The 24,086-nt window shown below is 42.0% G+C and overlaps 1 protein-coding gene across 1 annotated transcript; it reads left to right on the forward strand.

The window, feature by feature from the left end:
- The first annotated feature begins 20,565 nt into the window (after positions 1–20,565).
- RPL14 (ribosomal protein L14) lies at positions 20,566–23,949 on the forward strand. The gene is made up of 7 exons (XM_087431664.1): positions 20,566–20,640; positions 20,747–20,878; positions 21,350–21,451; positions 22,059–22,153; positions 23,182–23,281; positions 23,370–23,423; positions 23,631–23,949. Exons 1-7 carry the CDS (start codon positions 20,566–20,568, stop codon positions 23,907–23,909), a joined length of 837 nt encoding a protein of 278 aa, XP_087287790.1. The 3' UTR covers positions 23,910–23,949.
- The last annotated feature ends 137 nt before the right edge of the window (positions 23,950–24,086 follow it).

Genomic DNA, 24,086 nt, shown 5'->3' on the forward strand with positions numbered 1-24,086 from the left:
GAAGTAAACTGTGCAAAAGGGAGCCATTGGAGGGTTTTGAACAGAGGAGGGACATCTGGCTTCTGGTTTAAAGGGTGCTGCAGTGAGAAAAATGAAGTGAAGGGGGCAAGGGCAGAAACAGGAAAACCAATTGGTAGGCAATTAGAATCATCCAGATGAGAGATGCTGGGAGCTTTGACCAGGGTGGTGGTAGTGGAGCCTGTGGGCAGTGGTCAGATCCTGCATATATAGAGCCCACAACGCTGATGCATGTATGTGGAGTGAGAGAAAGAAGGAGGAGTCAAGAATTATTCCAAAAATTTTATCTGAGCAGCTGAAAGTATGGGGTTGCCATTAACTGATGTGAATACAGCAGAGGGAGAGGGTTTAGTAGGAAGAAGGCTAGGATCCAGGCTGCTTTCAAAAAAGGCTGTCCATACCAGCACAGGTCCACAAGCATGGGAGAATAGGAGAAAAGAAAAGAGCAACAACATTTTGGCACCTGAGAAGTTGATGGACCAGGGCTAATTGACTTAGCAGACCCAAGAAAGCCTAATCCTAAATCAATGAGGAAATTAAGAATCAACCAATTTAAACAGTAGCATCATCAAAAAGCTCAGGAATTCATGGCATCGGGCACAGCTAGGTTGGTGGGCATAAAATAAAGATGATTAGTTTAAAGCTGTTCAAGAAGTAGTGGCTCCCTGGTCCTTTCTCCCACTCTTCGTTGATGAGTGACTACCTCTCCCCAACTCAGCCAGAGGAGCTGGAAGGCACAAGTCACAGTTGAGGGTGGAGGTATCATACCCAAAACAGTAGGATTAGGGATCTAGGGCATATTCAGTGTTTAGACTCCAAGCCTCCTAACCCCATTAACCCCCAGGCTCTAGGCTAACTTTGTCCTCCAGGCAGGACTTCGGAAGAGTCCTCTTTTATGGGGAATCCAAGCAGCCCAGGAGGAAGGACAAAATGTGCTGGCATTGGAGTTTGCCAGTCAGATCATCTTATACTGAAGCTGGAGTCAACAACACACAACTTTCATCAGCTTTTTACCCTCTCCCCACTTAAATATGAGAAGATAAGCAAGGATTGCCAAGTATCTAAGGAAAGCGTCATTGTAGTTTTAGCGGAGTGTCAGGAAGGAATGCAATCGTGTGTTTGTGTTCTATCAGCCATCTTTACCCAGTCTGTCTGTATGTTGTTATTCTTATCTCCTCTCTACCTTTTGTCATCTGCCCTCTTCTTTCTTAAAAAATGTGGTGTTCTGAGAGGTTCCTGATTTTGTTCCTTTGTTCTTGTCTGCCTAAAGCTCACCTCTGAATCATCTTAGAACTTGACCTCTCAGCAGAGGAAAGTCTCATTGCCTTTCTCTGGATTTCAGAACCATGGCCAGGGATAAAAATACACTCTATGAGATGATGTGAGCTCCATCACACATTCCTAATGGGAGTATAAATTGGTGTCAATTATCTGGTAATATGCTGTAAGATTTTAAATGAGCATATCCTTCAACCCAACAATCTCATTTCTAGAAATTTACTCTAAGGAAATCTCTTTTTTTTTTAATGTGGACATTATTATTAGAGATACATACTGGTATATTTGCAGATACATTGATACAGTATCTGGAATTTGCTTCAAAATAATCATCTTTGGTGGGTATACGGGAGCCACTAGGCATATGAGGTTATCTAGACCAATTGAAATGTGCTGCAAATGTATAACACACACTGGATTTTGAAAACTTAGTATCAAAAAGGAAAAGTAAAATATGTCATTAATAACTTGCATATTGGTTGTATATTGGAATAATACTTTGGATATATTGAGTAAAATAAAATATATCATTAAAATTAATTTCATCTATTTTCTTTTTCAAATGTAGCTACTAGAAAATTTTAAATTACATTTAAGTTAACATTTTTAATTATAAATGTGGCTTGCATTTGTGATTTACATTATGTTCCTATCAGACAGTGCTGGTATAGAATATATACACTATAAGTAAAACAAAATTTTCCATTAAACATGAACATGTTTAGATATTGACCATAAATAGGTAATTATTGAAACTAGGTGATGAGTACATGGGAGTTCATTATACCATTTCCACTACTTTTGTATATAATTGAAATTTTCCATAATAACAGTTTAAAAATATGTGAATAAAGCTATTTTCACAAAGATGTTCATCTCTGCTTGTATAACAGTAAAAAGTAGGAGGAAAAAAAGCCCAATGCTCAATAGCAGTAGAGAAATAGTTAAATTAATTATGCTCATCTATGTGCTGTATACAGTCATTAAATAACAAAATAAAAGTAACATCTAGTGTCTGGCCCAGTGGCGCAGCAGTTAAGTGCATGCACTCCACTTTGGCGGCCCAAGGGTTCGCAGGTTTGGATCCCGGGTGCGCACTGACGCACCACTTGTCAAGCCATGCTGTGGTGGCATCCCATATAAAGTAGAGGAAGATGGGCACGGATGTTAGCGCAGGGCCGATCTTTCCTCAGCAAAAAGAGGAGGCTTGGCATCGGATGTTAGCTCAGGGCTGATCTTCCTCACAAAAAAAAAAAAAAAGTAACATCTAACATTTGAATTATTATTATATTCCAGGCTCTGTGCCAAGCAAATTATGTACACTATATCATTTAATATTCATGACAGCTATATGAGGTACATAAAATTTTTATCCTCTGACCTCTCCCTTTAACTCCAGATTTATATATCTAACAGCCTGCCAATCAACATCTATTAGCTGGAATATATGGATAAAGAACAAAACAGACTAACAGGAAAAAGTGAATTGGAAGAAATAGAAACTATGCATGGAAAAGAAAATTTTAAACAAAAAAGAAAACTATGATTAATTCCTCAGAGAGATAAAAGAAGATATTGCATCTATGAAATAGAAACAAATTTTTTAAAAGGTCAGGTGGGATTCAGAAGAAAGAAACAGCTTTTGAAAATTAAAAACATGATGGCAGACATTAAAAGACTAGACTAGAAGGGTTGGAAGATAACATTGACGCAAACCCTCAGAAAGTAGAGAAAGAAGACAAAGGAATGAGGAAAAAGAGTGAAAAGACAAAAGAATTCTAAAACCAGTCTTCAAAGGTCCCCATCTGGATAACACAAGTTCCAAAAAAGAAAAAATAGAGAAGAGGAAGTCACCCATGAAATAAATAGAAAATTTTACCCTGAACAGAAGGACATGTTTGAAAGGACCCAGCCCAATGGATGAAAACTATAGGTACAAGTCTAAAATTTCAGAACACTAGGAGAAAAAGAATAGCTCTAACAAGCTTTCAGAGGAAAAAAAAAGCAAAAAACAGGCCACATACAAAGGATCAAGATGAGAATGGCTTTAGGTTTCTCTACAATAACTCTGGAAGCAAGAGGCCAAAGAAACAATGCCTTCAAAACTCTGAAGGAAAATGATTTCCAAACCAGAGTTCTATACCCAGCCAAACCATCAATTAAGTGTGAGAACAGAGTAGATATTTTCAGACAACATCATTTCACAGGAAGCTAACTGGAGCATGTGTTCCACCAAAACAAGGGTGTAAACAAAGAAAAAGGAAGGTATCCTAGGAAAGAGGGGACGCCATATGGGAGAAGAGGGGAAAGAAATTTCCAGGACAATCATGAAGGTATAGAGAGAACTGCCCAGAACAAAGCAAATCAGATGGCTCTGACAGAAACCTCTCCAAGAAGGTGAAATTGAGAGAATTTTACATGTGATGCAAATTAATATCTTGAGAAGAGATGTAGATAGTTGGAGAAGAGTTTGAGATTAAATTATTAAGAAGACCACAGACACGAAGCAAATGAAAACAACAAAAAAATTTTAATGATAGGGAAACAGAACATTGTGCAGTATAGCCTGACACAGTCACTTTGATGTAAATACTTGTCATTGCTCTAACATTATAAGAGCACATGTCATAGAAACAGAATGAGGAAAGAGAGATAAATATCCATCTTCCATAGTGGGACCACTTCCATAGTGGTCTTAAAAGTGAAAAATCAAGAAGTAGCCATACAAACCTGTTGTTTAAAAACATGTTGGTAAATATAATCAGCTTAACGAAGTGAAATGTTTGCCTCTCTGGAAGGGTCTGGGAAGAAAGGAGTGGGGAAACTACTGTTTTCTATAACAAACTATTTGATCCTTTCTGTGAATGTACTCTTTTGATTTAAAAAAAAATTAACAAAATACCATACTGGCCTAGAAATCTATGAGTTGTGGGATGTAGAATATGTTTTTCTCTGAAAATTCTTTTTTAAAACAAAGAAATAAAGGGTACTATTTATGATACTGAATGGATTGACTAAAATTAAAGATCTGTTTAAAATGGAGATAGATCATTTGTTAATGGGTTGGAAGATCCATTATTGTTAAGATGTCACTACTATTCTCCCAGTAGTGGATGCTGTGGTGCTCTGCCCAGCATCTGCTAATTCCCCAGCTTCTGAGAGTGTTGGCTGCTGATGGCTCCCGTCTGAGTCCCTCTTCTTGTCCTCAGGTTGAGGGGAGCTGCCTGGCCCAATGTTATACCTCGTCCCCAGGAGAAGCCTGCCTTTAATGATTGGTCTATGTGGGGGGGAGGGGTACAAAATGACCACTCTGAAGGGCCATCCCAGCTCCAGAGCTCCCTGGAGAATTGACTGAGAACTCCGTTGTAACTGCATTGCTTTCAACTTCTCCCTCTACTCAATTCTACTTCTTCACTCCCTTCTAGGTGTAGATCCTGAAAGCACTTCCCAGGGAACCTCTGCATGTAATTCTTTGCCTTAGAGTCTGTTTAACAGAGACTCTAACCTAAGATACTCCCCCAATTGATCTATAGATTCCATGCAATCCCAGTCAAAATCCCTGCAGTTCATTTTTTCATAGAAGTTGACAAGTTGATTCTAAACTTTACATGGAAGTGCAAAGGACCTAGACTAGCCAAAAATTTTTGAAAAAGAACAGCAAAGTTGGGGGTATATCCATTTGCACAAAGACTTGTACAAGAATGTTCATAGCAGCTATATTTGTTACAGCCCCAATGTGGAAAAACCCAAATGTCTATAGACAGAAGAATGTGTAAGCAAATTGTGATATATGCATGCAATGGAATACTACTCAGCGATAAAAAGTATTGAACTCCTAATACTTAGAACAACATGGATGAATCTCGCAGACATAACACTGAGCTGAAGAAGACAGACCCAAAGGAATATATACTGTATGATTCTATTTACATGAATTTCAAAAATTGATCAAATAAATTTGGTGATGAAGGCAGAAGCGTGTTTGACCACTATTGGGAGGGTTGATCATCCTCCACAGGGGATGGAGTGAAGAAGCAAGAGAGAACTTAACAGGGTGACAGAAATGTTTTGTATCTTAATCTGGATGGTGGTTATAAGGACATATACATTTGTTAAAACTCATTATCTGTATGTTTAAGATCTATGTATTTTACTGCAGGTAAGTCGTACTTTAATAAAAAAGAGAAAAAGAGAAAAGGAATAGGTTTTCTGAATTTAAAAAAAAAATAGAAGAGTAACATGTGGACTAGGCTTCCAGGCCTTGATTTTGTACAGAAAAGGCTGTTTTCTGTGTCAGTAAAGCAATTTCATTCAACCTTATATGGTTCCTCTTCTTAATAACCTCTAAGAATATGTCATTGGTAAAATTATGAGAAAGTTCTGGACCCAAATTTATATTTTCCCCTCATACCGCCTCTCAGGCTCATTCCTCAGTTTTTGTTTTGTTTTGTTTTTTTAATGCTGAGTCTAAAAGAACACTTCTTTTTTTGCCCTAAAATGACCTTTCTTGGGTTTTAAACACAAGCCCCAGCTATAGTTCTGTGACTTTTGAGGAGCAAGACCAGGTCTGCCCTGTACACGTTTCTGTCAGTAAGGCTGTCACTTCCATCCTCTTTCAACTTTGCCATTCCAGATGAAAGTCTTAAGATACCCAATTTCACCTCCTGTAGCTCACTGCTGCCCACATCACAGGTGTGGGGTATTAGGTATCTGTTTCCTGATATTTGTTTTTGCCTTTCTCCGTAGTACTAGTACTAGACCGTCTGGTTTTAGCAGGGCTCACAGCCACCCAGAGACAGACTCCATTTCCCAGCATTGCTTGTAGGTAGGTGTGGGTGTGACGATGAGGCTGAGTTCTGGCCAATGGGAAGGAAGCAGAAGTGTCCTGATGTGGCAGCCCAGCCTCTTCCTGAGAAGACAGGGGGCAGACACCTTTGCCTTCTTCCTCTATCCCACTGCATGGATGTAAGGCAGAATCTGTAAGCCTTGGGTAGTGAGAATAAGCCCACCTCAGCACCTTTGGGGCGACGGAGGAGTAAGCTGAGTCCCTGAGCCAAAGCACTAGGCCAGCCCGGTGCTGCCCGCAAGAGAGGGAAATAGATGTCTGACAACTTTAAGCCCTAATTATTGACAGTCTCTGTAACTCATAGCTAAACTTGGTGCAAACTAACTCCAGTCTGTAGTCGTTGTAGTTGGCCTCCTGATACCTTTTCTGGGTCTGATGCCACCTCTCAGGGGCCAGGTGACTAGAATTAAACATCATCATCTTCTCGTTCAGATGTGGCCCCATGTCTTTGTTCAGGTTTCCTGGGCTCTCAACGTCCTGATCCTTCTCAAGCACCAGTCTGTGGATGTATCTTCAATCCATTCTTTCAAAGTGGTCCGTAGAGATTTTCCTTTTCAAATATCTAAGAAGGGTTTGCTACACAGGATGGACAGACAGTTCCTTGCCATTAAAATAATATTCCTTTTTTAAAACTTTAATGTTCAAAAACATCGATTTTCAACAATCCAAAGAGGCTTATGCACCCCTATGTTCATCGCAGCATTATTCACTATAGCCAAGACATGGAAGCAACCCAAGTGTCCCTCGACTGAGGATTGGATAAAGATGTGGTATATATACACCATGGAATACTACTGAGCCATAAAAAAGACAAAATCCTCCCATTTGCAACAACATGGATAGAACTGGAGGGTATTATGTTAAGTGAAATAAGCCAGAAAGAGAAAGACAAACACTGCATGATTTCACTCATATGTGGAAGATAAACCAACATACGGACAGATAGAACTGATTGGTGGTTACCAGGGGCAAAGAGGGTGTGGGGTGGGAACAAGGGGTAGAGGGTGGAGGGTTTATATGGTGACTGACAAACAATAATGTACAACAAAAATTTCATAATAAAAAAAAAAACCTCGATTTTCTTAAACCTTTGATTTCAACCTACAAATCTTGTTTATACTTGACTTCACATCTAGTAGTTTTTATATAAATTAGAAACAATAACTTTAGCTTGCTCTGTGATAAATGTTCAACTAAGTCAAGTCTAAGAGATGAAATTTCCAGAAACATTGGCACCACTTAAAACAGTTACTAATTAAATTCTCCAAAATTTTTAAATTTACTTCATAAACATCATATATTTGAAATTTTCAAGCACTTCATATGCCTGACAGGGCAGACTTACAAACCTAACAAACTTTTCTAAGCACTAAAGAAAGTCGTATAAATCCAAAAAAATCAAATGTATAGTGTAGTAAATCAAGTTCTCTTAAACATCCCAAAGTTGTCTATATACTTAAGCAAATTCTCACAAATCTTTCAACTTAAAATCCAAAGTCGAAAATCAATCACACGTTTTTGTTTGAATTTACACAATGAATCTGTTAGTCTCTTAAACATTAGAGATACTTTAATAATAAATACTCAGAGATTGGCTACATTTAACACAAAATGTTATAATTATGGGTTTGATTTACTTAATCATGGCTATATATCTTCCTTGGATTGTAGAATCTCTCACCCAGTTTTAGGATTATAGCTGGAACACAGGTGGGCTGAAACGAATGGGTCAAAGGTATAGGTTAGCAGTAATTACCCACAGGTCAAATATTTGAGACCAGATCACAGGATCAGGCTTCAAATATGTCATGGATGATTCTACCTCAGCCACATCTTAAAACACAGAACTTTCTGTTTGCTATTTCAACGAGGTGTTCCAAATCTTTCAGAGAGGATTTAGATTCACAATTAATAAATTATTTATTGAAGGCACTCAATTGAATGAGGTGATGTTTGAGGCACCAAGGTTACATCAAAGAACAAAACAAATTTGTTTTGCTTTCTCAGAGATTAAATTTTAGTAGGGCCCTAAAGACAATAAAATAATAATGTAACAATGGAGTAAATTATTTTGTGTTAGACCTTAAATAGTATGGCCAAGATAGGCCTCACTGAGAAAGTGAATCTGAGCAAAGACTTAAAGGAGATGATGGAGTGAGCCAGGCAAATGTCTGGGGGAAGAATGTTCTAGAAGAGGGGACAGTCAGTGCACAGGTTACAAGGCAGGCGCTTGCTTGCCATACCTGAAAAATAGAAGGAGGCCAATGCAGCTGGAGAAAAAATGAGCCAGAGGGAGAGTGATAGGAGAGGAAGAAAAGGAGGTGATAGGGGATCAGACTGATCCTTGTTGACTGTCATATTCACTACATTGCATTATCCAGCTCCTTTCTTGTTGTAATATCATTCGTTTTGTGAGGAGGTTTCCATGGTGATGCAGGAGCTTTCACCTACTTACCAGGCCTCTCAGAAAACTCTTTGCAGCAAAGTTCTATTTCTGGTGCTATTAAGACTCCAAAACATGTGGAACTTTCCATTCCTATCCTGGAGAGTAGTGTCCCTCAGCATAGGTAGCTAGGTCGACAAACTGATTTGTCGACAAAGTGATTTTCAGCAGCTGTGTAAGCTAGTTTATTTAAGCAGACCCCTTTTATGCACATATAGTATGCCCCAAGGCTTTGGCTATTCATTGATTCACTCAAAAATACTTGTGGAGGGCCTATTCTATTCCAGGCACTGTTTTAGGCCCTTGGAATACACCAGTGACTCCATCCTGGTTTCCTGGTTCTATCATAAACTATTCAGCTTATTGTCGATGTTGTGAAGAGTTCAAAGATCTTGATTTTGCTTATCTCTGGCTCCTGGCCTCACAGCCCATCAAGCAAAATATGTACAGCAAAAACCACATTTCCTCTGCTTACTGGGGAGAAAGAAAGTGCTCAGGATCATGGTTACATAACAAGCCATTAGTCCTGGAGACTATAATCCTTAGAAAGAATGAACTCTGGCTAACTGTCCTTGCACCAAGGAGAGGAAAAGACATGGCAACTCTCACTCATCGGGTTCCACTTTGGAACATTACACACACCACAGAGACACAGTGATAGCTCCCACCACAGATGCACCTGCCCCCCTCATACACACACTCACAAAGCCACACCCATTCTCCACACACCCACCACACTGTCCTGGCCATCCCCCCACTCATACCACACATACCTGTGCCCCTCTTACACTCCATACACAGACACCCTGCCCCTCCACCATACCCTGATACCTCCACACCACCCAGACACCCTTAGTACACATACATACACAGACACACACAGCAGACATTCCTACTCTCCAAGACCACTGCTGCTTACAAATAGACACATTCACCATTTTTCAGACATTCACACCAAATCGGAAAAGGTCAGAGCTGTGCACATTTAAAAAAAAATTAACTGCTTTATTGAGGTATAATTCACATATGATATAATTCACTCATTTAAAGTATATAATTCAGTGGTTTTTAATATATTCACAGAGTTGTGCCACCACACTCAATTTTAGAACATTTCACCAAACCAGAAAGAAACTCCACACCCATTAGCAGTCACACCCCATTCCCGCCATCCACCTCTCCCCAGCCCCTGGCAATCACTAATATACTTCCTATCTCTATGGATTTGCCTATTCTGCACATTTCATATAAATGCAATTATACAATATGTGGCCTTTTGTGACTGGCTTCTTTCACTTAGCATAATGTTTTCAAGCTTCATCCATTTTGTAGCATCAATCAATACTTTGTTGGCTTTTATTGCCACATAATATTCCATTTCATGGATGTACCATATTTTATTTATCCCTTCATCAGTCAGTGGACAGTTGGATTGTTTCCATTATTTGGCTACTATGAACAATGATGCTATGAACATTTGTGTACAAGTTTTTGTGTTTTAATTCTAAATATGTATTATCTTCCCTCAGATTGTTTTCATATGATCCACCATAGACCAAGGAAGATCCCTAGAGCTAGGACCCTAAAACACAACTTTTCTAACAAATAAAGGGCACAATCAATAAGAGCCCATAGTAGAAGACACTTTATAGGGGAATAGGAAAACTTTATAAGGGAACAAAATTGTACCTTTAAGAGAAACAGCATGAAGTCAGGCGTGATGTACTTGCCAAAATGGAGTGCAAATACATTTCTGAACATAACAATGGGAAAAAGTTATGCAGCATTCTTCGCCCCAGACATAGTGCACAAAGAGGAAAAGAGTTATTCTTCCTAGGGTGAAAGCATAGTTGCTAAAGCTTATCTTTCCAAAGGAATCAGTTAGGACCTAGTGAGGATCTAATCATTTATATGTACCTGCCTAATATTCACCCAGAAGCTAAGGAAAAACCTTCCAAAAGAAGTGCACAGTACCTTTTTTCAATTCAAACCAGCAAGCGCTAAATCCCCTCTTTACAATATCCCCTTTCACTCCTTGTCCCCCAATTTCTGCTTACGACTCACCCCATACCACTAGCGCTTGGGGGCACCCAATAACATGCAACAACTGAGCGCCTATATGCCAAACACAGTGTTAGTCCCTGGGGACATAAAAGTACTAAAACCACATAAGGCTCATACCCCCAAGGAACTTACCCCCTTTTGAAAAAGAGGGAGGCCAATCAATCAGTATACAAATAAATCATCAAAAATATCTCATATATAGAGATACACACACACTTTTGGTTGTAAGTAATGAAAATTCACTTCAAACTAGCTTAGTTCTCCAAATAACAATCATGGAAAGATATTATGGTGTCTCAATCTCACAGAACTAGAAAGACCACTGGACATCTGGCCTTGGGAGAGCTGTGCACCTCTGTGCTCTGTCTGAACCCGGACTCTGGTCACCTGTCTCAGCGGTAGTTGGAACCCAGCTGGGCAGGCTGGAATGGTCATCATAATAGTAACTCACTTGCAATTACTCTCCCAGTCTCCCACCAACCCCAGCAGTCACCTGTGGCCTGGAAGCCTGGATGACAAAGCCTGGAGGACAAAGCCCCAGTGAAGAACTGGGGAAAGTCTCATGGCTCTGTGGCCCAGAGTGATCTGTGCAAGTTTCATGAGGGCTTTAGTGTGGCCCGTGGACATTTTTTCTCTTCACCCAGATTCTAGACCTTGTTTATCCTTCTTATTTCTAGCTTAGATAGTCCATGAAACCCTCCCAAATATAAGGTATTATTTCCCAGTTTTTCCCTCCAATATACTTGTCCCAGACAAGTAGATATGTATCCCTTAAAGATTTATCTCAGGAACATGGGAAATTAGGTTACCTGAATCATGGTACTCACAAAAATCAAGGAAGAGGGGCCGGCCCGGTGGCGCAAGCAGTTAAGAGCACGCACTCTGCTGCGGCGGCCCGGGGTTCGCCGGTTCCGATCGCGGGCGCGCAACCAACGCACCACTTGTCAAGCCATGCTGTGGCGGCATCCCATATAAAGTGCAGAAAGATGGGCATGGATGTTAGCCCAGGGCCAGTCTTCCTCAGCAAAAAGAGGAGGATTGGCAGATGTTAGCTCAGGGCAGATATTCCTCACACACACACACACAAAAAAAAAATCAAGGAAGAATTCAGTTCAAGAAATCAAGGAAGAGTTCCCACCAGTCAGCTAACCTTGCCATCAAGCTTCCAGCCAGAATCTGGCCTGTCTGTTACCTGAAGACAATGAAGCCCAAAGCACCTAGAACACCCACTTGGCACACACTTAAATATTCAATACCTATTATTCACTTTACAGAGACTAATTGAGGACAAATTCTGATAGGTTAAGGACTTCATCTAGACCAGGAATTGGCAAACTATGGCCCAGGGGGTCAATTCCAGCCCACTTCCTATTTTTATAAATAAAGTTTATTGAAACACAACCACACCCATTCGTTTTTGTATTATCTATGGCTGCCTTTGCACTAAAATGGCAGAATTGAACGGTTGTGGTTGAGACTGTCTGGCTATCAAAGTCTAACATATTTACTATCAGTCCCTTTACAAGAAAAGTTTGTGGATCTCTGATATAGATTATTCTATTTAGCCCTTGAGGTTGGCATTTGTCATCCATATTTTATCAAAGAGGAAGGTGAGGTTTAGAGAAAGCAAATCACTTGCCTGGGGTCACAGGAAGTATTGAAAACATCATCAAACTGTCTTTTGACAACATCATATGGTCTCCTATCACAGTCATTTCCCTGCCTCATGGGACCCTTGTAAAGAATCAATGAAAAGATACAGTAGGTCAAAGAATCCCAAGGAAGTATCAAGCCAGCCAAGATATCATGAGTACTTTCCCTGGAGCTAAAGGCCATCCTCCATGTTTCTGTCACTTTACTTTTTCAGAAGTTGACCCTGTCCACTGGTGCAGGAGCACCAACCTTGCCCTGGGATCCCAACCAACCCTGCACCCCTCCCCGCAATCCTCCCAACATCTCTGCCACCCTTTCCCCCAGCAGACAGCCCCAACCCTTCTGAGGAAAACTCATTTTACAAGTGAATAAGGAATATCAGTGGTTCAACACTGCCATCACAAAGGGCGAACTTGTCTCACTCTTCCTGAGTTTTGTTAGCTCACTTTGAGGAAAATCCCTCATTCCCAGGCTCAAATGAGCACAGAGGTGAGAACAAACCACACTCACTCTCCTGAGGGAAAGGCTGCCCCAGGCTATGAAGTCCAGTCTTGTCAGGTGAATTCATCTCAGGCTGCAGCACTGAGCTGCCAGAGGGCATGTTTCTTCACAGAAGAGCTGTCCTAGGCTAGAGTTCTCTGAGGGTTGGGGCTGTATTACAGACCGTAGGGTCTACTTAGCACAGGGCTTAGCACAAAAAATGTGAACAAAAAATGAAAGCTATGATCATTAAGCGTACATGAGAGTTTGCTAAACAAATGAATCAAGGAATAATGGTCTTACTACAAATCTCTCAGCACCAGGGTAGTTAACCACATACACAATCTGATAATTTACGAAGTATTTTTCACATCTCCTATCTCAGTTCACCCTTCCAACAACGTCTAGGGGAATACAGAGAGCTTTTAAACAGATGAAAGGAGATAAAAAGCTTGACTCAACTAACATCACACAGCCAGAGAGGGACAGAGGGGAGATGTGAACCCAGGGCTGCTTCAACAGCCTGTGTTTCTTCCAGCAAACCACACCGCTTCTCTGCCAGAGAACCAGAGGCAACAGCTGAATTTATCTGCCCACTCCTCACCATGGATATGTCTTTATTTTTTCTCTCTCTTCCCTTCTCTCTAAAGATCCCCTTTTCCCTTTCTTTCCCTTGCCTCAGGTCCCATAAAAGGATTCCTTGACTGTGCTAATGATTCTATACTACATATTGTCCCTTTTTAAAAAAAGTATGCTTGGATTCTACCCAAGGTTTCTTTGAAAGTTTTAAGTTCTAATAACAGCAGGGAAAGAAAACTTAAAATGCCACTTGCATTTAAGGGCTCCATACACAACTCTTCTTTACTAAACCACAGGGATTAGATTTTAAATGTATTGAGCATCCCTGCCTGCCTCTTATGCTACTGTCTCCCAACCTCACTGCACTAAAGGTTCACAAGATCCACTTTCCCCAGTACAAGTACAAGCTCCATTTATGCTGGAAAGCCTTTTTAAAACAATTATATAAAATAGATACCAAAATCTAAAAATATGTTCAGCAGACTCACTTGCCCTGAGGCAAGTTCCAAGTACCAGTATATACGCTCAGCAATTCAGGAAGCTTTCCAGCCACTCTGTCAGTGTGTGTATGGGTCGAAGTCATCCAAGACCTGATGCATATCAGATGTCCTGAGGAATACACGTCAGGGACAGCCCAAGCAAGCCCTTGCTCCCTTCCAAAGTGCCTCTGTCAGATTCTGACTCTCTCCACCCTCCAGGCGGAACACGGATAGGCATAGTGGCCAGGATAGTGGCCACAACGGAGAGGGCTGTATTAATGCTGGGGCAGGAGATGAGGTTCAAGTGTTGCAGAGCAGCAAGGATATGATTTGGCTGCTCTTGCCTGGGAACGTCCATCCACTCAGCCATCTATGTCTGCAGCTCTGCTCTACACTTGTCCAGGTAGAGAATATCTCCCTTAAATGCCTCACATAGTGCCCCCTCAAACTCATCATTCTCCAGCAAATGCAGGTTGCTTGGGACAAGACACTGAGTAATGAATCACAGCAAGCACTTTAACAGCTGTTCCTGCACTTCAAAAATGACATGGTTCAGAAGACGAATGAACAAGGCCTTCTGTGGCTCTCTTGGAGGTCTGTGGCTATGAAGACACTTTGGGGAACTTGTTGACCACACAACACGGGCAAGGAAGGAGGAGATTCTTCTATTTCAATGCTTCACTTCATTGTACAAGGACACAAAGCCTGGGTCCCACTGTCCTTCATTTTCAGGAACCTCTGGATGACAAAGTTGACTTCATTAGACAAGTGAATGAGGTCAGTCGGCCTGCTGCACGTCCTGAGGCAAGGACTTAGTATATGAAGGACATACTCAACACACACCTTCATTACCGTGAAGTCAAAGTTGGTGATGGAATAAAAAAGGTCTTCCAGCATCCCTGTGGCTGCTGATTTGCTGAAAAACTTTGAGGATGATTGTACACTTGGCCTTGAAAAGGCTCAGACACTGAAAGTCTGCTCCACCTGGCATTTTCTCTGATACTTCTCTCTTCCTCCTCATCTTCCTCCCAGTATTCACCCCACTCATTCAGGAAAGCCTGAAGCAACTCCACCTGAGCTGTGAAGTGCTCTGAGAATGCCTTTGGCAGTACTGTGACTTTGCCCACAGGGTCTAGAAGTTTTGTGATTGGTTCCACTGCACAGGACAAAATAATAGTTGCGTCCAGCTCCCCCATCTTAGAGGCCAAGAACAAGGCCTTGGGAAAGATGTCACAAATCTTTGCCAGTTGACCATTCATGGGATTACCCTCTGGTAAGTGAAACCCCACAGAAGTTCCTTTGGTAAACCCCAGACTGATCTTCTCTACAGGAAGACTCCTATCAGGAGATTCTAGTCATGTCGATAGCCTCTACAAAATCAACGAGATCTTTACAAAGCTCCATCTTACCTTCTTCACTGCAGTGAACATAGCACACAGAGAGGGAGAAATTTTCTTTGGAAGAGATACCAGTGCTCCCCTCATGATCACACTAAAGAATCTGGCTGCTTTTAGTTGCTCCTGGAGCTTGTTCTGGGTTTGGAAGCCTATTAGCTTGATCAGTTCATTCCACATTTGTTCAGCTGTTTCCAGAGTACTGAGTGGTACATAGCTAACATTCTCCTTCAACACTGAGTCCAGTTCTGTAATATAATGTGAGAATGCATATATGGTCTTGGTGTTAGTGAGCCTTCCATGCAATGGAATATTCTGTCTTCTACAGACAATAAGGAGTTTAATGATCTAATTTAGGGCATGACAACTTCTTTCTGCCAACAGCTTATGTTCAAAGGCAACAATAGCCTTCATCTTTGCTGTGGTCTTTCAATGTTCCTTAGATCTGCTATGTTTCCCAAGTATTTTCTTGACACTGGACCAATCTTTCAAAGGCATAGAAACCTTCACTACCTCCTTGGTTGTTAAACACAAAAGACAGATCACAAAAATCCCATTCTGGCATTTAGAGTATTGTCCAATACTTGTACTACCGAAGGAGCTGGGTGCTGTATTCCAAGAGTGTTGACCATTCCAGAGTCCATCAGCCACTTTGGCAACTAGAAATTGGAAGTGAGCAACCACTGGATTGCTAAGATGACTTTCATCTGCATCTCATTTAGCTTCCTGTGACTTAATAGGCCAATGTCCTTCTCATTATGGACATCTTTCTCATCTCAGGATATGTTGTCACCTGTGGTTTGTGAGTTTACCTCCTGCTTTGTAACAGAAAAGATCTAAAACTTTCCCATTGATATAACTCTCAGAATACCTTCCTGCTATACCATCAGCCTTCCTGTTAAGTTAAAATTAGCTCTAAGAAAGTAAAATCTACATGGCAATTCATCAGGCAGGAAAAACACACAAACAAAAATAGCTGTAAAGTTAACAGGAAATAATATTTCTGCCAACGTCATGCAACATTTGTAAAGTGTCATAATAACCCTATTCTTTGAGTTACTACTGCTTTCTTACCAAGAAACTTTGTTCTCTAAAATCAAACTCTCAGAAACTTTGGTGTTTCCGTTTTTTTGTTTTTCTTGTTTTTTTTGGTGAGGAAGAGTGTCCCTGAGCCAATCTGTCGCCAATCTTCCTCTTTTTGCTTGAGGAAGATTGTCACTGAGCTAACATCTGTGCCAATCCTCCTCTCTTTTGTACGTGGGAAGCCACCATAGCACGGCTTGATGAGCGGTGTGTGGGTTTGCCCCGCTGGATCCGAACCCATGAACCCTGGGCCCCCGAAGGTGAGCACGTGAACTTAACCACTACAACACCGGGCAGTCAGAGTGTTTGAGATTTTATCAGTAAAAATGAAACATCCCATTCTTGCCTGGAAGATCTAATTCACTTTAACACAGAAAAGCAGTTTCAATTTACAACCCAGGTGCAAAGCTTCAGAAAAGCGGTTTCTGGACAACATTTTCAAAGAAACAGGACCATGGGTCCATTTTGCTGTCTATGCCTGATGTTGACCCCTTTCCACAGTCCTGCTTGGCTTTGAGCCTTTCTAAACAGTGTTTCATTTAGGTTCCATCTAAACAATGGAATTGTTTAGATTCCACTCCGCAATCCTGTAACTCGATCTTCTCCTTTGCTTGGTTAAACTTCCCATGGGTTCCTGGTGTGCAGTCTCCCTTACAGCAATGAATCAATACACCTAATTTTGTTGCACTACAGGTTTACTCCTGGTGATCTTAGGTTGACTGGGCTTGGACACTGTCTTGCTCAGCTTCAGGTCTCCAAAGATGCAAATTTTTAAAACAGGTGTACCACCCACTTTTTCACTCCTAAGGATACATGCACCTATCCACCATGCCAGGTAGGCATCATAGGACTTCCATGCCAGTTTGGTCATAACTGGGATCCGTTCACATCTCTGAAAGGTTACAGGAACAAGAAAGGAAGTCAGATTTTGGGTAGCTTTTGGTTCACTTCTTGAACAGGCTTAGTTTTCTTTCTCTTCGGGGCCCCAGACATTTTGTCTGATAAACTGATGCCTCCATCCCCCGTGACTGAGAAAAAAAAGAGACACATCTACTCAGCTGAAGCTGACAGGAATACTGGGGTCCAGCTGGTTACATGTGGACAGCAGTACAAGCGGACTGTACACCACGCTGACACTCGCAGGGACTCCGCAAACACTGCGGGGAAGCGGGCATGCTGCTGCCGTTCCCTGAGACCTCCGGCAAGGACCCGGGACCTGTGCGACCCCTCTGCTCGGTGCCTCACGGCAAGAACCCAAAGCGGGGCGCACGTCCTGCGCCTCACATCCGTCTCTTGCCACACGCAAGAGCAGTGAGGCGCGGTTCACGGGAACACAGCTTCCAGGGCGTCTCGCACGAAGGACCAGCGGAATCTCCTAAACGTGAGCGCCTCTAGCCGCCACGTCTGTTGCAGGTGCGGACTGCAGCTCGCCCTTCCTCTAGGTGATTGGACGAGCAGGGAGGGCGTACGGCAGGGGCGTGGCTCCGCAGGGAGACGCCGAATGCACGCCATCTTGGATCCTGGCATCGTCCAGGAGTTGCCCTTCCTCCCGGTGATTGGACGAGCCAGTTGGTTGTCCCGGAGGGCGTAGCCCGCCCACCAGAGCTCTGCGTGTGCTTGGTCTGGTCGTCTGGTTTCTGAAGCCTGTAGTTGATAATGATTCTGTGTTCATTCCTGCACTCCTGCGACCTCACGACGTAGACAGGTTTACTTAGGGCTTGGAAGAAATCTGAAAACTGTCTGGGGGTGCTTGGGAGGGGATCTTGAAATGCTTCTTCAAGGACGCGCTGTCGTTCTCCAGGGAGAAAAAGTTGGGAGCACACTGTAGGGAGAGTGGGCCCAGCTGCAGGAAAAGCCACGAGACTTGTAGCTATAGCGGGATTAGGGGTGAGGGACGCAGAATGCCCAGAGAAAAAAATCTAGGAAGGTGCTGGGGTAAGATGGTGGAGGGCCTTGAATGCCAGGCTAGGGAATTTGGACTTTATCCTGTAGAATAGGGGATAAAAATGAACACTGGGAGGATTTTAAACAGAGGTGACATAATCAGATAAATAACTTTAGAAAAATAATTCTGTTACCGAGTGGAGAATCTGAAAATGTTTCCCAAAGTATGTTCAGTAAACCACTTGGGGAGCTTGTTTTTAAATGCAGAGTCTGGCCGCTCTCCAGACCTGCATATCACATTCTCTGCTTGTAGAGCTAGGAAACTCCATTAAAATTTTAAGTTAACATATATTTGGGGAAAAGAAATGCACAAATCATAAGGCTAGAGCTCTGAATTTTCACAAGCTGAACACACTCATGTAGTAAATATCCAGATGAAGAAACAACACCAACAATGTAGAAGCCCCTTTCCCTCCAGTCACTGCTGCCTGTGCCAAGGGTAACCACGATCATTACTTCTCACAACCATAGATTAGTTGGTTGTCCCGGTTGCCTGTTTTGAACTTTATATAAATGATATCACAGCATATACTCGTTGTGTCTGACTTATTTCACTGTCATGTGTAAGTTCATCCATGTTGTTCTGTGTAGTTGCTGTTGTCTCCATTGCTGCAGACTTCTTCAGTTTATCCATTCTCTTGTTTATGGGCCTTTGGGTAGTTTCCAGTTTGGGGCTACTACCACAAAAGTGTTGTTATGAATGTCTTTATGTCTTTTGCTTTGTAAGTTATAAAGCAAGATCTCAAGGCCTGAAGACTAATTCATTCATATCCACTTACTGAGCCCCTTATCAGGCATTGTGCTAAGAAAAGAAGATGGCCAAGGTCCTGCCCTCATGGAACTTATTCCATCTGGCACAAAACCACAACCAAAGTGAACAGAAAAATAAGACTAACAATTGCAATTATGATAATAGCTCTGAGGGAAACAAAAAGCTGAGCTAGAAAAGGGGGAAGGGGACTGACCTATTTCTTTTATGTGGTAGTCAGGCTAAGTCTCTCAGAAGAGCTTTCTAGAGAAAAATACAAGAGATGAGTTGGCACTGCCAGGAGATGAGTACAAATAGAGGGAAGAGCATTCCTGAAGGGGAGACACCAGGTAAAAAAGTCACAGAGCAGGAGAGAGCTTGCCCTGTTCAAGACCGTGTGGCTGAAGCACAATGAAGGGGACGGGGGATAGCATAAAGTGTGTTTGGTCATAGGAGCATAGGATGCAGGGCCTTGTAGTCCTGAGTAAGGAGTTGAGATTTTATTCTAAATACTGTAAAAAGCCATTGAAGTGTTTTAAACAGGAAATGATGGCATCTGATTAATTTTTTTAAAAGATCCCTATGACTGATGAGCAGAGAATAAAGGGAGCAATGGAGAAAGCATGTCACTTAGGAGGCTACCAGAACAGCCCTGGGAAGATATGCTGGCATAGAGCTTAAAGGAAAAGACTGAAACACATCTGGGAATTGTCAGCACAATTATCACCACGGATGCAAGGTAACAGAGATATCCTGCATGTGTTCTGATGTGGTGCATCAAGGGGACCGCATTTCTACAAAAAAAAAAGCATAATCTGAATCTAATCATGAGGAAAACTACAATAAACCCATATTGAGAGACACTCTACAAAACAACTAGCCTGTATTTTAAAATGTCAGCATTATGAAAGACAAGGAAAGGCTTAGGAACTACTACAAATTTTAAAAAATTGGACATTAAATGCAAGTTGGAATCCTCCGTTAGATCATGGACCAGGGAGACAATTTTTTTTCATTTGCTCTGAAGGACATAAGTGGGACAACTGATAATATTTGAATAAGGACTGCAAATTAAATAAGGGACTATATCGGTATTGATTTCCTGATTTTGATCTTTGTCAAAGATTATGTAAGATAATGTTCTTGTTTTTAGGAAATACATTTATCTGTGTAGAGATAAAGAAACATCATGTCTGCAATTTCCTCTCAAAGGATTCGGAAAAAAATGATAGAACGATAAAGCAAACATAAAATGTTAACATTTGGGCTATCTAAGGAAGAGTTTATAGGAATTATTCGTACTAGTTTTACAATTTTTCTATGAGTATGAATTTAAAATGAAAGGTTAACAAAACTACTGGGGTCACTTAGGGAGAGGAAAAAATCTAATACTAAGCTATGGGTAACAACATTTAGACAAAAAATAGCGAGAGTACTGACGGAGCAGTGGAAGGAAAGATGGAAGAATGTTAAAAAAGGAAGTCAAATGGAATGCTGACAGAATTACAATACAAGTCATAGCTTCTGTTCTTTTCTTCACCCTAAAGTCCTAAGAGATGACCTCCCTGCGCCTCGACCGCAGCATCACCGCAGCCACTCTCTCGGCTCCCGTCCGCGAAAAAGCAAGCACGGTCTGGCCGGCTCCGCCGTGTTTTTCCAGTGCGCATGCGTGCGCATACGCACGCACGCTCCAACCCCAACCAATCGATGCGCACGTCGGCGTCTCGTTCACCACAGGGGCGGGGCGACCTTCTACACATGCGCACGGTGGGGCGGGCCTTCTTTCTTCTCGCCGAACGCCGCCAGCATGGTGAGTGTGGCTGTTTCGGGCTCCGGGTCTGGAGGCCATGCAGCTCCGCCTCTGCCTGGGTAGGGTAGCGGAGGCGCGGAACGGCGCCTAGCGGGTCTTAGTTAGCGCGTGGTGAGGAGCCCCGGGCGGGCGGCGCAGGGAGTTTGGGAACTTCCCGGACGCGCGGCCGACGAGCGCGTGGAGGGCCCGGCCGGACCGGCGCGCCTTGGGCCACGCGTGCGCGCCGTCGCCGCCGGATCCGGGCGGCTGGGGCGGGCGGTGACCTGGCCGGGCAGTCGAGGCCGAGCCGGGCCGGGGCTGGTGAGCGAGGGCGTGCAGGCCCCATAGGCCTGGAGGCAGGAGGGAACTCAGCTTTTGCCGCTGCCGGCTGTGCGAATTTTGTCCATCCGGGTCGCGCCATGACACTTGGGCGTGTTCCGTTCGACGTTCTTTTCCGTGGTACTTAGCCACGTTGCCTTTAAGCTGCAAAGCTTATAAACTAGCGAGTATTTTTAACCAGTCTTGCTATTCTTCTCCGCCCCCCATTTTAGGTGTTCAGGCGCTTCGTGGAGGTTGGCCGGGTGGCCTATGTCTCCTTTGGGCCTCATGCCGGGAAGCTGGTCGCGATTGTAGATGTTATTGATCAGAACAGGGTACGTGTAAGGAAAAATGTCACAAGTTTGCTTCACATGGCGGTGAATGGTATGCAGTATAGATGATAATAGTACTTATTCCAATGGTCTTGTAAGGTAGGAGTACTATGGGTGTTAGCTTTATTTCACCATTGAGGAAGCAGGCAGTGCAAAGTAGTGGTTTCCAACACAGACTTTAGTTGGCCTACACTACTGGGTTTGAGTATTACCCCTGCCACTTAAACTGGCCAGAGCTTTCCACCAATTGAGACGTTGGTGAGGTTTAAATGAGTTACTATATGTAAAGGGAGTTTAGAACAATGCCATGCACATAGAAAGCCTTTGCTTGCTATTGTCAGTATTTGAAAACCACAAACTAGAGGATTGACTAAAGGCTGTGGAGGAACATGAAGTTGGTTGTTGGAAATGTAAAGATTAAAGACTTAAAATTGTCAAGTAGATTGTATGTAGTTGCTTCAATACGGTGTATTAAGGGTAATAGTTTGATCTTTTTAAAAAGCATTTAAATAGGGATTTGATGATTCTGAAAGGACACGTATATAGAATATCTATTCATTTTGATTGCTGTTATATTTTGCCCTGAGATCCTTGGTCTTATGTATTCTAGGCTTTGGTTGATGGACCTTGCACTCAGGTAAGGAGACAAGCTATGCCTTTCAAATGCATGCAGCTCACTGACTTCATCCTCAAGTTCCCACACAGGTAACTTATCTACCAACCATCACCCCTCCCCTAGCTTTGTTTATACTGGTAAAAGTTTGCTTAGGTTAATTCAAAAAATGTTTTTGCTATTTTGTTTTTCGCTTGAGAATATAGTAAGCAATTCTGAAGAGCAAAAGCAATTTAAAAGAGGGATTTACAGTGTAGATGTAGACAGGCATTATTTACTTTTTTAAATGTCTTGTGATCTGGTAGTTCTCTTGCTTTCCCTTTATCCAGATTTCCTATCCTCTTTCTTGTACCCCTTCCTTTCAGGATTTATACAGCGAAGACCTCCCTAAAGAATTCTGTTTTCCAGGAACATATTTTAGACACTTGCTTCAAAAAAAGATAGTGATTCTTTTCTAAAACTAGCTGTCATTAGTTCAGCTTTTAGTATGTGTCACTTATTAAGTATGTAACATACATCATCTCATTATGGCAGCCACTAAGCAGGTTCTATTCCCAGCTACTTATAAGGAATTGAGGCAGTCAGTATTGAGTGTTCTTGGCATGTTGTGGATTATGGAAGATAAAACACTATTGTCTGTTGCTATACAGTTACCTCAGCTATAGTGATAGTTGGTTGCAGTGGAACATGTGCTGTAACACGTACTGTTAGTTTATTTTTAAAGCATACTGGGTTTTGCTACTTGAAATATTTGAAAGTCAAAATGATTATAAGTGGATTTTATGATGATTGACCACAAATTTTTCAGCATTATACTGAAGAAAACATTAGGCCTCAGAATTAACTTTACCTTGTTCTTTATGAAAAGAAATTACTTTCTACACCTCCACTACCCGGGAGTGGTATTAAGTCAAAGACATAGTGTGCCAGGTGCTGTGTTCAATGGAGACAGCTAGAGCTGGAAAGTATAAAAAAGGGAAAGGTACTTTGGGCATAATTTTGCTTATACTTTTTAACTTGAGGGGGTATAAATTGTGCTTTTTAGAGAATGCAAACCTGTCCTTGGATCGGTGTGGCTTCAAAGCTAATTTCTTAATCTGTGGTCTTGCCTCTTTTCTAGTGCTCGCCAGAAGTATGTTCGAAAAGCCTGGGAGAAGGCAGATATCAATACAAAATGGGCAGCCACAAGATGGGCCAAGAAGATTGAAGCCAGAGAAAGGGTAATGACTTAGAGTCATTTGAATTCTGACATTTTTTTGGAGGGTTGGTATGAGAGGGGTAATATCTTTTGTTTTTGTTTTTTCACAGAAAGCCAAGATGACAGATTTTGATCGTTATAAAGTCATGAAGGCAAAGAAAATGGTAAGTTTTTAAAATTATTACAGGATTGTTGTATTCTGACCCTAAACTTGATTGGTAATTCTGCTTATTCAAGCTTGGTAGACCAGAGTTGACTTCATAGAAGTCTTAGATCTAAGGGTTGTCTTGTATATGTGTATATACTAATAGGATTGATAAAATAGTTTTTTGTATGCATATATGATAAATACTTCTATTGAAATTTTTCAGAGGAACAGAATAATCAAGCTTGAAGTTAGGAAGCTTCAAAAGGCAGCTCTCCTGAAAGCTTCTCCCAAAAAGGCGCCTGCTGCTAAGGGTGCAGCTGGAGCAGCTGCTGCAAAGGTTCCAGCAAAAAAGACGACCACTGCGGGCAAGAAGGCTCCAGCCCAGAAGGTTCCTGCCCAGAAAGCTGCAGGCCAGAAGGCAGCACCTCCGAAAGCTCAGAAGGGTCAGAAAGCTCCAGCCCAGAAAGCACCTGCTCCAAAGGCATCTGGCAAGAAAGCATAAGGGGCTGTTAGAAAAATAATAAAGGTTCTTTTTGACATGCTGGCAAATCTAATCTATGGATTAAAGTCTTGCTAGGGCTGGGATTGTGAAACAGATTGATAGTAGGATTGTTAATGTCGTCTTTAGAGAATCAGTTCCTTAGTCCCACTCTCCCCAGACTTGGATAGCTATATAAAG

Source organism: Ceratotherium simum, chromosome 5, assembly GCF_057802395.1.
Source record: "Ceratotherium simum simum isolate JZ-2026a chromosome 5, ASM5780239v1, whole genome shotgun sequence".
Classification (NCBI taxonomy): Eukaryota; Metazoa; Chordata; class Mammalia; order Perissodactyla; family Rhinocerotidae; genus Ceratotherium; species Ceratotherium simum.